This window comes from Hyaena hyaena, unplaced genomic scaffold (genome assembly GCF_003009895.1).
Source record: "Hyaena hyaena isolate Hyena2069 unplaced genomic scaffold, ASM300989v1 scaffold_646, whole genome shotgun sequence".
Lineage (NCBI taxonomy): Eukaryota > Metazoa > Chordata > Mammalia > Carnivora > Hyaenidae > Hyaena > Hyaena hyaena.
The window spans coordinates 900094-918727 of record NW_024081278.1 but is presented as its reverse complement, the minus strand read 5'-3'; the positions used below and the strand labels follow the sequence as shown (position 1 = coordinate 918727).

Here is an 18634-nt window from a genome sequence, read left to right as displayed (position 1 = left end):
GTGAGGGTCCGTTTGAAGTTTCTTTTCTTTCTTTCTTTCTCCTTCTCTCTCTCTCTCTCTTGTTCTTTCTTTTAGAGAAAGAGAGTACACATGAGTGGGGGAGAGGGGCATAGAAAGAGAGAGAATCTCAAGCAGGCTTCATGTTGTAAGCACAGAGCCCAACATGTGGCTCAGTCCTACAACTCTGGGATCATGACCTAAGCCGAAATCAAGAGTCGGATGCTCAATTGACTGAGCCACCCAGAGTCCAAAAGTTTCTGTTCTTTCTGATCGGCTTTGTGAGAATTCCAGATTATTTAGAATATTCAAACCATGTTATGTAATGTATTTATTATTAAAATTGAGCAATAGCACAAGTTCAGTTATGCTGACTGAAATTTATATTATGTTTCACACCATATAGTTAGCCTTAAGGTTACTTATATTTCATGTAAACCATATGGTAGTTTCTTCTGTGATCAGGTGTATTGTCACCCTGTTACCATGTAGAAAGTTCTCTTTGAAACAATATAAGAGTATAGATTTTTATTGATTTTTCTTCCCCCATAACCTTTGACTTAATGGACTGAAATCATTCATGCATTAAATTTTAGTGGTTCAGATTGTGTCCAGGCCTTTTGTATTTCTAAATTCTGTGATGTTATCCACAGTGCCTTATTGTGACATCTGTGGATATCACACTACAGAATTGCATCATACACTTTTATTATGTTGAGGACACCTCATATTTGTTGTTGTTTCCCTTTCTGTTCTTTCTCATTTGCTTCTTTTTTTTGTGTCATCGTTTCTCTTTGAGTTATAAAACCCCATCTTACTAAGAGACCCTTCTAACATAACTTGGATAAAAACTATATGGAGAGCTTATCTTTATTTCTCCTCCTTGGGACAGACGTAAAGAATGAACTCCCTTTTATTTTGTAGCAGTCACAATGCAGATTACTTGTTTTGGCTAAATATTTACAAATTATTTTTGTTTCTGATAAGAGTAAATTCTGTTTTTGATACCCTACTCTTTATGAATAAAAAAATATATACCCACTAGGTTAGTATCCTGAGAGATGGCTGTGAGAGAGCTTTGTTTTCTGTTTGAGGTTTTAGAGTTATATAAAGAGTTACAGGTGATACCTAACATGTTCAATTGAAGTTAAATAGAAGTAAAAAGAAGTCTAGCCTTCTTAATCCATTTTTGTCTTGGGTAGAATCTGTTCATGTATTGCTAGGCAGTTAAAAATGTTCTACTTACCTGCGTTGGCTAGTTCTGTATTTTCTGGATATATTGTTTTGTAATATTAATCTGTGTATGCATAACTTTAATATTTAATGATGTCTTTTACCTAAGATTATTAAAATTCTATTTGTTTTAGACAGTGATTATTTTTTTAAGTATACAAGTTTAACAAAATACAATATTTAAGATTTTATTTCAGTGTTTTTAAATCTACAAGGCCCTTTTAAAGAAAAAATGGTTGTTAATTTGAAGTTGATATACAGGATCAAGTTTCAAAAGCGCCAATTTTTATCATTGTGTATAAAAATTACTTTTGTAATTTATTTTAGAAATAACCAATAGCATAGGAGATTCTTCAGAAAGGAAATATTATCTCTTGTGTTAGGTTGTTTATGACCCTTTGAAGTAAAAATATTCACTCCCCCCCTTCTGTTTTTTGGTATAGGATATAGCAGATCCATTTTTTGCTTATTGTAAGCAACATGCAGATAGGTTAGACAGAAAATGGAAGAGAAAAAACTACTTGGCTCTACAGTCCTATTGTAAAATGTCTTTGCAAGAGAGGGAGAAGCAACTGTCACCAGAAGCACAGGTATGGGATTCATGCCAAAACTCGTGTCTTTTCTTTCAAGGTTATGGATTTCAGATCTCATGTGTGTGTCAATGACATGTGAAGTATAACTATGAAATTCAGTTATCTAGAAAGCGTATTATCATTAAAGTAAAAATGGTGAGTGTAGTTTGTAGCTGAATATGTTACTCCTCATTTAGTCAACAGAGCAGCCTTTTATAGGTAACGTTTCCAAATACATTGAAAAATGTGGCATAGAAGAAATTAGTCTTTCAGTGCAGTGTGTTGATCGTATCTTTTTTCAGTGTGTTCCAGTGTTTATTTATGTAAAGGATTTGATCAGTTTGCCCATTGTTTAAAATGTATTTCTATGTAAATTAAGTGAATTTATAGAGACTTTAGCAGGTATTGAGAAAAGGAACTTTAGTTCAATTGAATTGGTTCCTGACCATTTGGATCATAGATTAAGACGTGAATTCGTTAATAGGAGTAGATCTATTGTAATCCAAGAATAATATCTTAAGAACTGTGGATAGATATAATTTGCCTTGATATAGGAAATTCTGGTTGTTTTTACTATCTCTAAAGATACAAGTAGAAATCGTAAGGAATATGTTACATCTTAATATCTTTTAAAATTTGTATGCATCTCTTTTATAGGCAAGAATCAATGCCCGGCTTCAACAATATCGTGCCAAAGCAGAGCTAGCTCGATCCACCAGACCCCAGGCTTGGGTTCCAAGGGAAAAATTGCCCAGACCACTCACTAGTAGTGCTTCAGCCATTCGTAAACTGATGCGGAAAGCAGAGCTAATGGGGATCAGTACAGATATCTTCCCAGTGGACAATTCCGATACTAGTTCTAGTGTGGATGGAAGGAGAAAGCATAAGCAACCTGCTCTCACTGCTGATTTTGTGAATTATTACTTTGGTCAGTATACACACTGATATATGCACATTTTCAATGAGAATCCTTTGCCACTGAAAATATATACTGTCAATTTTTAGAAATTTATTAGCCATGCTACATTACACATATTAAGTACATGTTTATGTTTCTATAAAATTGTGGGTTGTTGTAAAATGTTGAGTTCATATATTTGTGAATAGGGTTAAAAGTGTTGTAATGTGAGATTATCCATGTGATCATCTTTATGGCTACCTTCTTCCTTTGTGTGATTTGTATATCAGCTTTTATTTTCTACTAAAGTAAAACTGGATATTTAATTTAAATAGAGAGAAATATGCGCATGATTCAAATTCAGGAAAATATGGCTGAGCAAAAGAATATAAAGGATAAATTAGAGAATGAACAGGAAAAACTCCATGTGGAATATAATAAGGTAAGTTGGCTACAAAACAACATAATATGATTTGTTGATGATGTCATTTGTGATATTAGAGCATTCTATTTATGTCCCATTTTGAAATTTTTCTGGAGTTTTTAGACCTTTCCCTACAATTCCTACTCTTAATGTCTTCATTATCATCACTAACACTAAACACTTCCTATGTGCCAGGTACAATTTTGAGCATGTTACATATACTAACTCATTTAATGTTCACTTCAGTTTTATACTGTGAGTTGTAATTATTGCTCCCATTTCAGAGGAGAAAATTGAATCCTAAAGAGGTGAAGTAATTTGCCTAGACTGACATAGGTAGTCAAGTCATAGAGTTGACGTTTGAGGCCAGTCTGACTCCATTTGTTTCTAACTAGTGTACTGTAGAGCTTCATTTTCTAGGTTTGTAGAAAACAAAGTTACTTTTAAATTATTGTTTTTATCTTGAATTTGTAATGTTACTTTTGATTTAAGGAAAATACCTACCAATTTTAATTTCCATTCTACCTCTTCATTGTAACACTGAGAAAAAATATAAAAGCAAGGTGTAGCCAAAATGTTAGCTAATAAGTACCATGAGCATATAAAACCTATATTGATTTATTGTCATGTTATTTTAAGTGATAAAAAATCAGTAAGAGGTAAGTTTCCAATATCAGCCATCTGTAGTGGAAAGGGTACTGAGATTAGATTCAGAAGACCTGGGGGTTCTTGGCTAGTTCTGTGATCTTGGCCAAGTCACAGAAACCTTGTAATCCTTAGTTTTCTCATTGGGAAAATGGTGGAAATGCATCTTGGTAGACTTTTAAGGATTAATTAGCAGGATATGTATGAAATTATGTAGAAAACTATAACAGTGGTAAATACAGGTATTGTTGTTATTGTCAGTAAAAACGCTAATATAAAACAAAATGCTTAACATTTTATTGGTGTTGCTGATTAAATCATTGGATAGCCTGATCTCTCAAGGTATTGTGGCTTAAGTATATTAAAAATATGGACTATAAGTATAGATATTCTTGGACATTTGTTGATAAATTAAGTTAAATTTTCCTGTGTTTTACTATATATTTTAATGGCTTATTGATTTCGATTATTTATGTTGTAGCTGTGTGAATCTTTAGAAGAACTACAAAACCTCAATGGAAAACTTCGAAGTGAAGGGCAAGGAATATGGGCCTTACTAAGCAGAATCACAGGGCAGGTTAGTTTCTTTCCAATTGCTATCTCCTTCTGTACTCATTGTCTATATTATTTTCAGAGATCAGACTTCTGATACAACTTTCCTACCTAAAAAATTGTATGAGTAGGGCCGACTAATCCTCTGGGATAATGATAATGCCTGAAATGTATCTAGAGAATTGGAAGCTGCCTACTGAGAACCTGTAGCTTAATTTGTTTGTTTTAACAACTATCTTGTTTGCAGAATTTTTTCTTTTGCTCTAACTGATTGACCTGTCATTTGTGGTGAAGCTAAGATGTGAAGCATGAGTTTGCTCCTACCACATTCTTCTTAGGTCTTAGTTAGTAATTTCAGAGTCCTATCCTGTTCTTATGTTATATTTAGTCCCCCGCACCCCCTTTCTTTTGGATGTAAAATTTAAAAGGCAAACTCAAGTGGTTCATTTTTATATTAATTTGGTTTTGAGCTATGTAAGAGATCGGTTTTGAAACTTGAATGTTAAAGTGTAGTTTTTCCTCCTCAGTAGATATGATTGTAGTAATGAAAAAATTTATTTTATCCTTGAGCGTATCTAGACTGTTAAAGTTCTTGGTGTTAAAAAGAAGAACCATTGCCAAATAGATTTCTTTGAATGCTGTTTTCAGTACTGTGTATATAATTCATAAGTTAAGAATTCATTCGCATAATCTGTTATATTTTAGAAGGATGATTGAGACTGATTGTGGTCCTTTTACAATGAAAGCAGTCTTATTTGTGAAGGAGGTTTATCAAAGAAGATATTTTTCATTGTACTTGTTTCAGAAGTTTACAGAGGGTCAGTTTACCATACAATTGGTGTAGACTTAATATTTTAGAGAATAATACATATTCTCTGTGTTGTGCTATGCTAGCTTTCAAGATGCTTCTTTTGTGAACAGGATGCATGTGGCTTGTATTACAATGAATAACATAATTTAAGAGGTGAGAATGAGCAGTCACCTATGGAGAATTGAACTTTCTTCCTATTGATAGGTTGTTGATGGATTTGGGGAAGATTATGGTGCTTTATATTTTATATTTAGAGAAGTTAATATTGAGTGCAAGACTATTATTAGTTTATTTGCCAAGCTAGCATTATGTTTCGGCTTGATTTGCAAGATTGTCTCACAGGAATCTTCTATTTAGTGTAAAGTATTAGGTACCATAAAAGAGCATTGTCATTTATTAAATGACTTTTAACAGAAGTTCATAAATTTCCTTAAGCAAATGTAAAATACACAGAAGAAGTAGAATTCATTTGTACTGCTCACATGACACTTTTTTCCAGTTGGTTGAACAGATGTCGGCCCACCAGGCCACTGAGAAATGACTTTGATAGATGGTTGCTGTCTCAGAAGCCAGCATACTACAGATTAGTAGAAACCCAAAAAGAATCTCCTTCACTTTATGGAAAGTTTGGTCCAATAAGATAATTTTTCTAATTAACCTATGGAGCACCGTGTTGCTGGGATGTTGAGGAAAATAAACGGCTTCAATATTCTTTTTGTCAAGTGTATTGTGTGTGGTTTTTTTAAAGCTCTTAAATGCTTGTCCTTGTCTTTCACTTTTTAAAGCTAAAGTAGAGGTTTAATTTTCATCATGTTTTAGTGTTTCACTGAAAATGGATGAAAGTATGTAATTATAGATTTTTAATGGGAGTAACTGTGAGAAAGAAACTCATTTTAATTCTTTTTGCTGGTGTAATAGCTGGTAAAACATTTCTCCCTCACAATTCTAGCATATTTAGTTGACTTGAGTGGCAAATAGAGGAGAATATTGCTTTATATTTTTTCTTTAAAACAAAATAAACTGCATTTGTTCAAATCAATAGAAGTTGAACATACCGGCAATTTTGCGGGCACCCAAGGAGAGAAAACCCAGTAAAAAAGAAGGAGGCACACAAAAGACATCTATTCTTCCTGCAGTACTTTATAGGCAAGTAATAAAATGATAATAGATTAATATTGTGTGTTTTTAAACTCATACTTTTAGTAACAAGATGCTTCAAATATTTGTGAGTGGATTATGTTCATATTAGAATTTGTGTTAAATGCATTTGGAATTCATTTTATCAAAACCTTTATCAAAGATGGTTTTTATGTTAAATGATAGAAGAGATTTTTGCTCCTCTTTTAATGATAAGATAAGCGACTTGTATCCTTTAAATAAGTGGAGATATATGTCCAAAAGTTCCATGGAAATGAACAGTCAGTTCTCTTGGGGGAATTGGAAAGTGACTTTAAATAATGTAGATGATCTTTTTCTTAAGTAATTAAAATAATCTATTATTTAATGGGCATTTATATTTTATTTTACTTTGATGAGTTTTAGAGCTTTGCATGTGTTTTTAAGTAGTGATGGGTATCATATACAATCAGAATTACTGCCTTTGTACAGTGGTGGATAAATGAAGATAAGTTCTAGGTTTTAATCTGTCTATATTTTTTCTATGCTCAGTTGTAATAACTTTATTTCCAGAAGTGCTTTTGTTATTTACTTTTTTATCTCAATAGTAATTTTTACCATTATAGTAATTTTGCATAGCCAAGACTTCTTGGCTCAGTCCAGCTTTTCCAAACAAAATTGATTCTTTGGAACCAGCATTCATATCACAGTGCTTCTGACAGTACAGTTCATTTTTGTTTCAGAATGTATTGTAAGTGATTGTCCTTTTTCACTCTGAGCAGCATTGAGACCAAGTACTGGTTGTCGTTGTTGTGTGTATGTGATCTTTTTTTCCTAGGATATTTTAAACTTTGAAATATCATTTTTGTTTCTATACATGGATGGATGGCTCTTAGAGATTCTCAACTTTTTCTTCACACTTTATGTTCCCAGTATAAAAAAACTGATTTTCCAGTCATGGTGCTTGTGTTCTCACGAGTAGTTAAGTTGCCCTTTTTGCAGATGAAAAGGTAGATTCCTTGAAAACAAAAATCAAAATAATAGTAACAACAATAGTAAAACTCCCCGTTCCTCACAAAAATATCATTGGTGTATTTTTAAGACTCAAAGTTTGATTTTGAAAAGAGACTTATTTATAAATGTAGCTTATTGACATGTTGAAGACTCATTGAAAGGTTTATACTTAATGTTAAAACAAACAATTTGTAATTAACTTCTTTTGTAGCTTTAGAGAAGTAGAAAATTGGAAAATTTTTTTTGTTTAATAGTTATGTTTCTAGAGAAAAGCTGAGCTAATAGTAAATGAGTTTTAAGTGATAAGTAAATTGAGGTAGCAATGATGTTGAGAATACTATCTTTTTTTTTTTTTTTAAGTTTATTTATTTACTTACAGCAAGCAGGAGAGGGCAGAGAGAGGGGAAGAGAGAATCCTAAGTGGGCTCTGGGCTGACAGCACAGATCTCACAAACTGTGAGATCATGACCTGAGCTGAAATCAAGAGTCAGACACTTAACCAACTGAGCCATCCAGGCATCCTGAGAATACTATCTTATATATGCCTTTCTCTGAAAAGTTTGACTCTAGAATAATAATTATACTAGATCCAGCTATTTTTCTATAGTCTCAAAAAAATTTAGAACTAATAATTATTGATGTTATAAAAAGGCACATTGAAGGAAAAAACACTTGATTTTAACAGAAGAAACATTAAATTAATTCAAGGTGAAATTTTGAAATTAAAAGAATGTGCTAAAAATAACTATTTCATTAAGGTTATTATCCTAATCGTTTATTTGCTGCCTTTATTCAAAGTTGTGGGATTTGTAAGAAGAACCATGATCAGCATCTTCTTTTATTGTGTGATACCTGTAAACTCCATTACCACCTTGGGTGTCTGGACCCTCCTCTTACAAGGATGCCAAGGAAGACCAAAAACAGTTACTGGTAAGTAAAATGATTTTAATGGTAGAACTGGTTTGCTTTCCATTTCAATAGTATAAGATGAAGTGTTATGTCATATTTCATGGTAAAGTTTTTAGCACATTTTTAATTGACATTTTAAAAATATTTTCCCAACTTTGTTGAAGTATAAATGACAATTAAAAATTATATTTAAGATATATAACTTAATGATTTGATATACATTATAAAGTAATCACCAGAATCAGATTAATTAGCATATCTATCACTTCACATTAGTTCCCATTTTCTATTTTTGTGGTGAGACCACATTAGGCATAAATATTTATTAAAATATTATGTGAATAAATATGTAATAGTTTTTTTGAGAGAGGAATTTTAAGTTAATTGAGGCTATTGTGGTATCTTATCGATAGTTAAGACATAAATTTTGTCTCGTGTCTTATTCTCTTTATTATAAGAAATTCTCATAAGCTTTTTGTTTTGAAATTGAATGAATTTATCAGAAACTTGCTTCTATATTCATGCTTTTATTTGTAATTTATTAGTTTTAATTAGTTTCACTCAAGGCTTTACTTTTGGTATTGGTCATTTATGCTAATTATATTTAACCATTCTTTGCAAATCTAGAAACATGTGACATATGTTTCTGAGGTTTTCTTTTTTATTAACTTAGGTATATTGCATAATTACAGGTGTTTGATAAAAGTTTACATATGATGGACTGTATCCTTTCATTAGTTCTCATCCGAGAGAGATAGATGCTCAAATTTTAATAGGCCAATTGTATATAGGAAAAATACACAGGACATGGCAAACTTTGGAATAAACATGAGCATTCTATTTAGACAAATTACCTTTCTAGTTTTAGAAAAGAGTAAACTCCAGGTTCTTAAATGGTAACCTATATAAAAAGTAATGTGTTTGTCAGACACATTAAGCATGTTTTTTGATTTCATTATCTTATCTTGTAAACCAATCTCTGTTGATTTTATTAGGAAGCTTCTTTTCTTTGACCATTTTCACAGGACTGCTTTTTCATAGTGTTCTTTTGTCAATTTTTCTTGAGATAGCCCTACTGGTCTGCCCTGTTCAAGTGTAGTGGAGTCTATATATATATATACACGTTTTGATATTGTGTGCTTTTGAAATCAGAGTTTACTAAGAAAATGCTGTAGCTTATTAAAAATTGCCAGCAGTGTTAATAAGCATCCTAGATGGGTGTTTCTGAATTGAAAGCCAGTTTGGTAGTCTCCAGGGCCAGGGTGCTTTGACATGGAGAGATGCAGTTCTCTACTTAAATGAGATTATGAACTTTTCTAATACTGCTCTGCTGCAGAGTTCTGGTTCCCAGTGTGTAAGTTTCTGGAAGGACTTCAGATGAAAATGCATTGCCTTGGATGTTTTAGTGAAAGTTCTCCCCAGCAGACTTAAACTACTTAGGATCCTATGCATTGGTGGCAGTGTTTTAAAGTAAAAGTAGAAACTAATATTGGAAGAAAGAAAGTGAAGTCTTCAGAATCTTCTAGTTTCCAATTCTCAAATTTCCTTTGGCCTGTGTAATCAATGTAGTTTTGCTTTGCAGTTAATTGAGTTTGCAATTAATTATTTTTGGAGTTTTATAGAATTATATTTTTCTTTAGTGTATCCCAAATATGAGAGTTACTTTTTGTTTTTTAACACTTTCAGTTTAATTTTGCAGTTATATGAAAGATAATAAATATTAAAACAGTTTTACTTCCTGAATATTTAACTATTTCCTATGCTCTTTACTTAAGTCTACTGTGTACGTATGGTAGAAAAACTGTAGGGGCGCCTGGGTGGCTCAGTCGGTTAAGCGTCCGACTTTGGCTCATGACCTCACAGTTCGTGGGTTCAGCCTCGTGTCGGGCTCTGTGCTGACAGCTAGCTCAGAACCTGGAGCCTGCTTCAGATTCTATGTCTCCCTCTCTTCTCTGATCCTCCCCTGCTCATGCTGTCTCTCTCTAAAAAATAAATAAAACATTTACAAAAAAAAAAGAAAAACTGTAATGGTGTGCTGCTATGCATCTTTTCCCCATTCTGCATTCTCTGATGTATGTTGGTGTTTGGAAATCGACTATGGTTAGGAGTATTTGTACTGCAGAAATTGGCAATGCTATAAATAACTACCTTTTTCCATAGAGAGCGAGGTGTTAGATATTTACCAACACACCACTAAACCTAACTTAAACCTACTACAAACTAAACCTACTTAGTTTGTTTAGTTCTTCTCTGTCTTTTCCTTAGGAAAAGAGGCTCTAGAAAGGTGCTTTCCTCTTGGGGAAAGGGTTCCTGGACCTTTATCTCATGACTGAGCCAGTTACTGGCTTAAATTTCTACAAAGCCTACTGGTATACATTTCTCAATGTCACCAATCACTCCTTTTGGTGTCTTTATGCTGCGTGCGCTTGGTAACACCCTTTCTAGTATGCCCCTTATGTTCACTGCTGGCTAGAATTACTATGCAGTCTTTCCTTCCTTCTCAAAGACTGTGTTCTGCATGACAGACTAAGCACTTGCTGTCTAGCTTTTTTCTCTTCCCCCACTATCAACATTGCTTTTGGGAGATACTAGTTTGAGATCTAGATGCTTTCTGTTTGGTTCACACCACAGTATTTCATTGCTTCTGCTGGACTGATTTAAGACATGTAACAGGAAAGAAGAAATGGATAAAGATACAGAAGTAATTATTGGTGGAGAGTAGGGAAGTTGAATAAGTTCACATTAGACAGGCTCTGACTTTTCAGCGAAATGGAAGTAATCTGTGGAGAGGTAAAGGACCTGGGATGATGATGGTGGCTTAAGAAGACGGGAGATAGTTTCTAATAGTTACCTGTGGGGGAAAAATAGATAAACAACCTGTTGAGTCTATATTATATATATATTATATATACTGAACAAGAATGTTCAGTGAATTAGTTTAGTAAGTTTGGTTTTTCTCCAGTGATGCTTAGCTGTCCAGGAGCAGGAAAGGGGAGAAACCCAGCAACTTCTTAGGTTGGATTAGGGATGGGCAAATCAGATGAAGAATGCTAGGTGAATGAGGAATTTGGCAGGTGAATCTGTTTGGACTTACTTCCATTGTTAGAAATATATTTTGTCTTACCTTGAGTTTGTTATCTTGGTATGTTTCTTTATAAATATATAATCTTGGACACTGCTTTATATTCTTCTAAGGCAAGCCTGAAACTGTATAAATATATAGTAAGTATAAATAATAGAGTAGCTCAGAAAATAAGTAATTCTTTTAATTTTAGAGTAATCTATGTTTCCACCACCCACCTGATCAGAATTTGTCTTTCCTTTTCTAATTAAAGAATATTCTGGGGGCACCTGGGTGGCTTGTTGATTAAACATTCCTCTCTTGGTTTCAGCTCAGGTCATGGTCTCATGGTTTGTAAGTTTGAGCCCCACACTGGGCTCTGTGCTGACAGTACAGAACCTTTTTGGGATTCTCTCTCTCTCTTTCTCTCCCTCTCTGTTTCCCCCTACCCCCACCGCTCATTCACTTTCTTTCTCTCAAAATAGAAAGGAATATTCTGAAGAGTAGTATTTGACGGATAATTAGATAATTGAGTAATATTTATTATATCCTTTTATTCTTTGGATATGCCTTTGTTTATTCTCTTAAGGTAAAAGAAAATCTGTGGTACCACAAACTCTTCAGTGAAGAATTTACAGAAGGTTTTTCCCCATTTTCAATAATTTATCCTCCCTTTCTTCCATTAACTCTTTTCCTTTTTTATTGAGAGATAATTGACATAAAACATTGGATTAGTTTTAGGTGTATATATGTGAAATGATTACCACAGTGAGTTTAGTTAACATCCATTCCTATGCATAAATTTTTTTTTTTTTTTGGTCTTATGATAAGGACTTTCAATTTTAAGATCTACTCTCTTGGTAACTTTAACATACGTAATACAGTATTATTAACTATAGTCTTCATGTTGTATATTACATCTCCAGGACTTATTTATGTTTTAACTGGGATTTCGTACCTTTTGACCACCTTTACCCCTTTAGCACCCAACCCCTGGCCTCTGGCAACTACCAATCTGTATTCTTTATTTATGAATTTGTGGGTTTTAAAAACTATTCCACATATAAATGAATCATACAATATTTGTCTTTGACTTATTTAGCATAATTCCCTCAAAGTCTGTCTGTACCATTGCAAATGGCTAGGAATTCCTTTCTTTATATGGCTGAATAATACTCCATTATATATCTCTACCACAGTTTCTTTATCCATTCATTCATTGATGGACAAAGCGTGCTTCCATATTTTTGCTATTATAAATAATGACGCATGAATATGGGAGTACAGATTTTTTTTAAGATAGTGATTTTCCTATGGATATATACTTAGAAGTGGAATTGCTGGATCATATGGTCATTCTATTTTTAATTTTTTGAGGAATCTGATGCCATTTTTCATAGTGGCTGCACCAGTATACTTTCCTGCCAACTGTCTGTGAGTGTCCCCTTTTTTCCACACTTGTTATTTCTTATCTTTTTGATAACAGTCATGCAAACAGAGTTGACGTGATATCTCGTTGTGGTTTTGATTTTTATTTCCATACTAAAGTTTTATATAGGCACCGGTGAAGATTTTGATCTAAAAAGAGGAGAAAATATGAGAAAAGGCTTAGAGATAATGGAAAAAACAAATTATGGTATGGAATCTTTGAAGACTAAAGGAAGTATCTTGTAAAGGGAAAGAAAAACAAAACATGAATTATGTATGATATTTGAGAAACGGAAGTATCACTGCATTGATTACACTTAAGGATTCATAAAATCCTTTTTTCTTTGATGTATGCAAATAAGTTTTTCTATAATTTGAATTAGTATATTTTCTTGTCTTAGCATTAATTAATGAAATAAGTTTTCTTTAGTAATTAAAAATTTTTAACCTCCCCTTCTGAGCATAAGTTGCAATGTATGGTGTAGGAGATAAAGAAGATACAGCTCTTTGTATTTCATTTCACTATGAAGGTTGTTCTTTTCTATAAATTCCCAACATGAACTTTTATTACCTTAAAATTCCTTTTTAATTAATTGACTATTTTGATTACTTAAGGTTATTTTTAATATTTTATGTGGGAATTATAAATTACAGGATTCTCTAACCCTTAGTAGACTATATTAAGTAAAAATACACAGTATTAAATATATTGGATAGCAGCTTAGGGGATTATTAGAAGAAGCTAGCTATGTGTTTTGACATTATAAAAGATAATTATGATTTGACTCCCAAATATTACTTAATTACATTGAATTGGACAGACCATGGCTTTATCCTAGATTTCTTAGGATCTTGTGTACTGATTAATGTAGCAAAGATGCTTTTTCATATCTTAAAAGATACATAGCAGAGACTATAGTATTTAATATACTGTTAGAAAAGTTTCAAGTGGTATGTTCATCTATGTGGACTCTGTACTGTATCATGTGTCAGTTGTCTTGTAAGGAAATCGATAAATTTCTGCATTGGTGATTACATTTTGTTTTGATTTTCTGAGTTGTTCAATGTTTTGTGGAGTTCAGGGAATAATGGTACTACTGTCAGAAGGCTCTAATGCAAGTTTTTTGGTTACCTAAATGTATTATTTTTGGTGAGGATGAGAAATGAGCATGAGAAGTTAGAGAATGTTTTGAGAAGGGTAATAGTTACAAAATGAGAAACAAAATGGAAAAAAAAAAACCCTCAATTAAAAAACAACAACAGTTTGTCCTAAAAAAGGGACTTGTTTCCATACCCCAGAAATTCATGTATGTTAAAAATGAATTGGAACTGTCTGAGAAACTCTGACTACATCAACTGGTAGAAATGATCACTTAATGTTATAATTTGAAAATACAAGGAACTGGCTCTTTTCTGTGATATAATTTGATATTTTTCTATAGGCATTTCTGTTTTGATGTTTGTTGTATTTGTTATTGTTTACTAACAATATTTAGTGTCTGTGAGGTTTTCACAATTTAGGACTGCCAATAGATTGTTTCAAAATATATTCATCACTTCAGTTAGGCATATGGTTAGGTGTTTACTTCTCATTTTAGTCTTTAATCTTTTAATCTTTCAATAAGGACAAAACAGGAACAATTTAGTGTATACATTGTATTTATATTTTAATTTTGATGGTAATCTGTGAATCCAAGGAATAAAGTGCTTGGTTGTTCTAGCAATAGACATAAAAATATTTAAGTAACATATGATGAATTACTTCCTTGTTTTTTTCTTATTGGAAAACATTTTTAGTGTTAAAAATTTTGCTAGACAGTTTTGGTTAAATGAATGGGAATTTTAGATACTAAAATCAAGGCCTTCAATATAAATTTGTATTTTAGCAATTAATGTATTTATCTTCATAACACATGGTCTATTGCATTTGACTCTTACTGGAGTTCAAAATTAAAGCTGTTACTTTTAAAAAATAAATATTAGTTTGATAATGTTTACTATATTAATGAGTGAGAGATGTGAGTTTTGATGTAGTGTGATTTTAAATGGCAAGAAATCTTCAAAAATACTTGGTAAGAGAAATATAACATGCATTCAGGGGTACTGCTGTAAACTGAGAGTATTGATGTATACTAAGAATAGTGATATATAAACTAAATATCAAACATGTTTTATCTTGTAACCATTTTTATAAAGATAACATAAATTAAACTTTTAAAGAATTATTTTCTGATCATTCTTTTATTTGAGGAAATTTTTGAAAAATATTTTACTTTTAACAGCTTCTCATGAATTTTTAAATGGGCTTTTATAATGGGCAATATCAAGATTTTCAACAATCATTTTGTAGACTTTTGCTAAGTGTTAGCCATTAGTCACATGTAACAACTTGAATTTAATTTGATTAAAATTAAAATTTTAAAAATCAGTTCCTCAGTCACATTAGCCACATTACAAGTACCCAAAGGCTATATATGTCTAGTGGCTACTGTACTGGATTGTTCAGTTATAGTGAATTGTAACATCATATAAAGTTCCACTGAACAGCACTGATCGAGACTGAAGTTTCAGTGTTAATTATCTTTTAAGATAACTAATGTTTTCAAACATTTTATTGTGGTAAGAAATGTATAACATAAAATCTACCATCTTAATCATTTCTAAGTGTAAAAATTGAAACTGTCTACATATTAAACAATAGCTCCCCCTCCTCCTTCCCCTCCAGTCACTGGCAAACTCCATTCTACTTTCAATTTCTATGGTTTTAGCTACTATAATAAGTACTTTATATAAGTGGAAATCATACAGTATTTTTCATTGTGGTTGGCTTATTTCACTTAGTGTAAAGTCTTCAGGTTCATCCATATTGAAGCATATTGCAGAATTTTCTTCTTTTAAAAAATTGAATGATAGTCCATTGTATATGAACTACATTTTCCTCATCTTTTTATCCATTTGTCAGTAGTTACTAGGGTTACTCCCACAGCTGTTGTGAATAATGCTTCCATGAACATGGGTGTACAGATATTTCTTTGAAAGTGGATTATATGGTAATTCTATTTTTAATTTTTTGAGGAACCTCCATACTGCTTTCCAAAGCAGGTGTACCATCAGCAGCAGTACCATCAGCAGTGTACAAGTGTTCCAATTTCTCTACATCCTTGCCAGCACTTACTGTTTTCTGTTTTTTGTTTTGATAATAGTCATCCTATTGGATGTGAGGTGGTATCTCCTTACAGTTTTGATTTTCATTTCACTAATGATTAGTAATGTTTTAGCTCCTTTTCATGTGCTTGTTAGTCATTTGTATATCTTTGTATGTCTAATTTAAATCCTCCTTTAACATGCATGTGGACTTCCAAAACAGGTATAATAATATTAGCTTTAAGGGTATTAATTTTTTTAATGTATTAGTCTCTTACATCATGTAAAAAAATAAGTGAAATCACAAACTATTGTTATAAGAATACTAGCTTTTATAATTGATCATGCATTAATCTTTATCGAGATCTTTATTTTTCCATAAGAGCTCTGAGTTACTGTCTAGTGTTCTTTTTTTTTTTTTCTTTTTTCTTTTTCTTACCCTGCAGTGCTCTTTTGAGCATTTCTTGCAGGACAAGTCTGCTGGTATCAAACTCCCCCAGCTTTCGTTGGTCTAGAACTGTCTTAATTTCTCCCACACTTTCGAAGGACAGTTTTGCTGGACATATGATTCTTGGTTGACAAGGTTTTTGTTTATTTTTTCTTTTAGCACTTTGACTAGATTGATCCACTGCCTTCTGGCTTCCAAAATTTCTGATGAGAGATCTGCTTATAATCTTACTAAGGATCCTTTGTAATTCTAAATTTCTCTTTCTACTTTCAAGATTTTCTTTATCTTTTTCTTTGGAAAAATTGATTATAATATGTCCTGTTGTGGTACTCTTTGAGTTTATCTTTCTTGGTATTTGTTGAGCTTCTTGAATGTTTATATTAACATCTTTCACCAAATTTGGGAAGTTTTCAGTCATTATTCAGACATTCTCCCTGTCCTTTTTCTCCTTCTGAGCCTTCCACAGTGCAGATGTTGGTCCATTTGTTGATATCCCACATGCCTCTTAAGATCTGTTTGCTTTTCTTCCAGTTTTTTTTCTTTTTGTTCCTCAGACTTTGTAATTTCCATTGTTGTTTCTTTCAAGTTTGCTGCTCATGTGTATTCTTCTATTTTTTTCATTTTTATTTTATTTTTTTCACTTTTTAAAAAATTTAAATTTTAGTCGACATACAGTGGTATATTGGTTTTAGGATTAGAATTCAGTGATTCATCACTTACATACAACACCCAGTGCTCATCACAAGTGCCCTCCTTAGTATCTATCACCCATCTAGCCTATCTCCCATTCACCTCCTTCCATTAACCTAGTTTGTTCTCTGTCATTAAGAGTCTCCTGTGGTTTGTTTCCATCTCTTTCTTCTCTCCCCTGCCCTTCCTGTATATTCATCTGTTTTGTTTCTCAAATTCCACATATTAGTGAAATCATATGGTACTTGTCTTTCTCTGGTTATTTCACTGAGCATAGTACATTCTAGCTCGACCCATGTCATTGCAAATGGCAAGATTTTGTTCTTTTTGATGTCTGATATTCCAGTGTGTATGTGTGTATATATATATATAGTGTGTATATATGTGTGTGTGTGTATATACATACATACTATATCGTTTTTATGCACTCATCAATTGATAGACTTTTGGGCTCTCTCCATAGTTTGGCTATTGTTGATAAATGCTGCTATAAACATTGGGGTGCATGTACCCTTTCAAATCTGTATTTTTGTATCCCACACTGGTGGCTGCACCAGTTTGCATCCCACCAGCGGTGCAAAAGGGTTCCCCTTTTTCTGCATCCTCATCAACACCTCTTGTTTATTGTGTTGTTAATTTTAGCCATTCTGACAGGTGTGAAGTGGTATCTCATTGTGGTTTAGATTTGTATTTCCCTGATGATGAACGATGTTGAGCATCTATTCAGGTGTCTGTTAGCCATCTGGATTTCTTCTTAGGAAAAGCTATTCATATCTTCTTTCCATTTCTTCACTGTATTATTTCTCTTTTGGGTGTTGATTTGGTAAGTTCTTTATAGATTTTGGATCCTAACCCTTTATCTCACATGTCATTTTACAAATATCTTCACCTATTCTGTTGGTTGCCTTTTAGTTTTGCTGATGGTTTTCTTTGCCGTGCAGAAGCTTTTTATCTTGAGGTTCCAATAGTTCATTTTTGCTTTTGTTTCCCTTGCCTTTGGCAACATGGCTAGTAAGAAGTTGCTGCAGCTGAGGTCGAAGAGGTTTCTGTTGGTGCTCTCTAAGATTTTGATGGTTTCCTGTCTCACATTTAGGTCTTCCATGAATTTTGGATTTATTTTTATATATGGTGTAAGAAAATGATCCAGTTTTACCAACACCATTTGTTGAAGACACTTTTTTTTCCATTGGATAGTCTTTCCTGCTTTGTCAAAGATTAGTTGACCATACAGTTGTGGGTCCATTTCTGGGTTTTCTATTATGTTCCATTGATACACGTGTCTCTTTTTGTACCAGTACCATACTGTCTTTGCAATAGCTTTGTAATATAGCTTGAAATCTGGATTCATGATGCCGTCAGTTTTAATTTTCTTTTTCAGGATTCCTTTGGCTCTTTGGACTCTTTTGTGGTTCCATACAAATTTTAGGATTGTTTGTTCTAGCTCTGTGAAAAAATGCTGGTGGTAGTTTGATGGGAATTGCACTAAATGTGTGAATTATTTTGGATAGTGTAGACATTTTAACTATGTTTGTCCTTCCAGTTCATGAACATGGAATGCTTTTCTATTTCTTTGTGTCCTCTCCAATTTCTTTTGTAAGTGTTCTATAGTTTTCAGAGTATTGATCTTTGACCTTATTAGTCAGGTTTATTCCTAGGTATCTTATTGTTTATGGTGTAATTGCAAATGGGATT

The 18634-nt window shown here is 32.7% G+C and overlaps 1 protein-coding gene across 1 annotated transcript in view; it reads left to right on the top strand.

The window, feature by feature from the left end:
* PHF14 (PHD finger protein 14) overlaps positions 1-18634 on the top strand; it is a 92476-nt gene that overhangs the window by 43597 nt on the left and 30245 nt on the right. Inside the window, exons 8-13 of the mRNA XM_039216622.1 lie at positions 1674-1820; positions 2460-2730; positions 3036-3142; positions 4251-4346; positions 6175-6278; positions 8061-8192. Of these exons, the coding sequence (XP_039072553.1) occupies positions 1674-1820; positions 2460-2730; positions 3036-3142; positions 4251-4346; positions 6175-6278; positions 8061-8192 (857 nt within the window). The remainder of the gene's footprint in view (positions 1-1673; positions 1821-2459; positions 2731-3035; positions 3143-4250; positions 4347-6174; positions 6279-8060; positions 8193-18634) is intronic.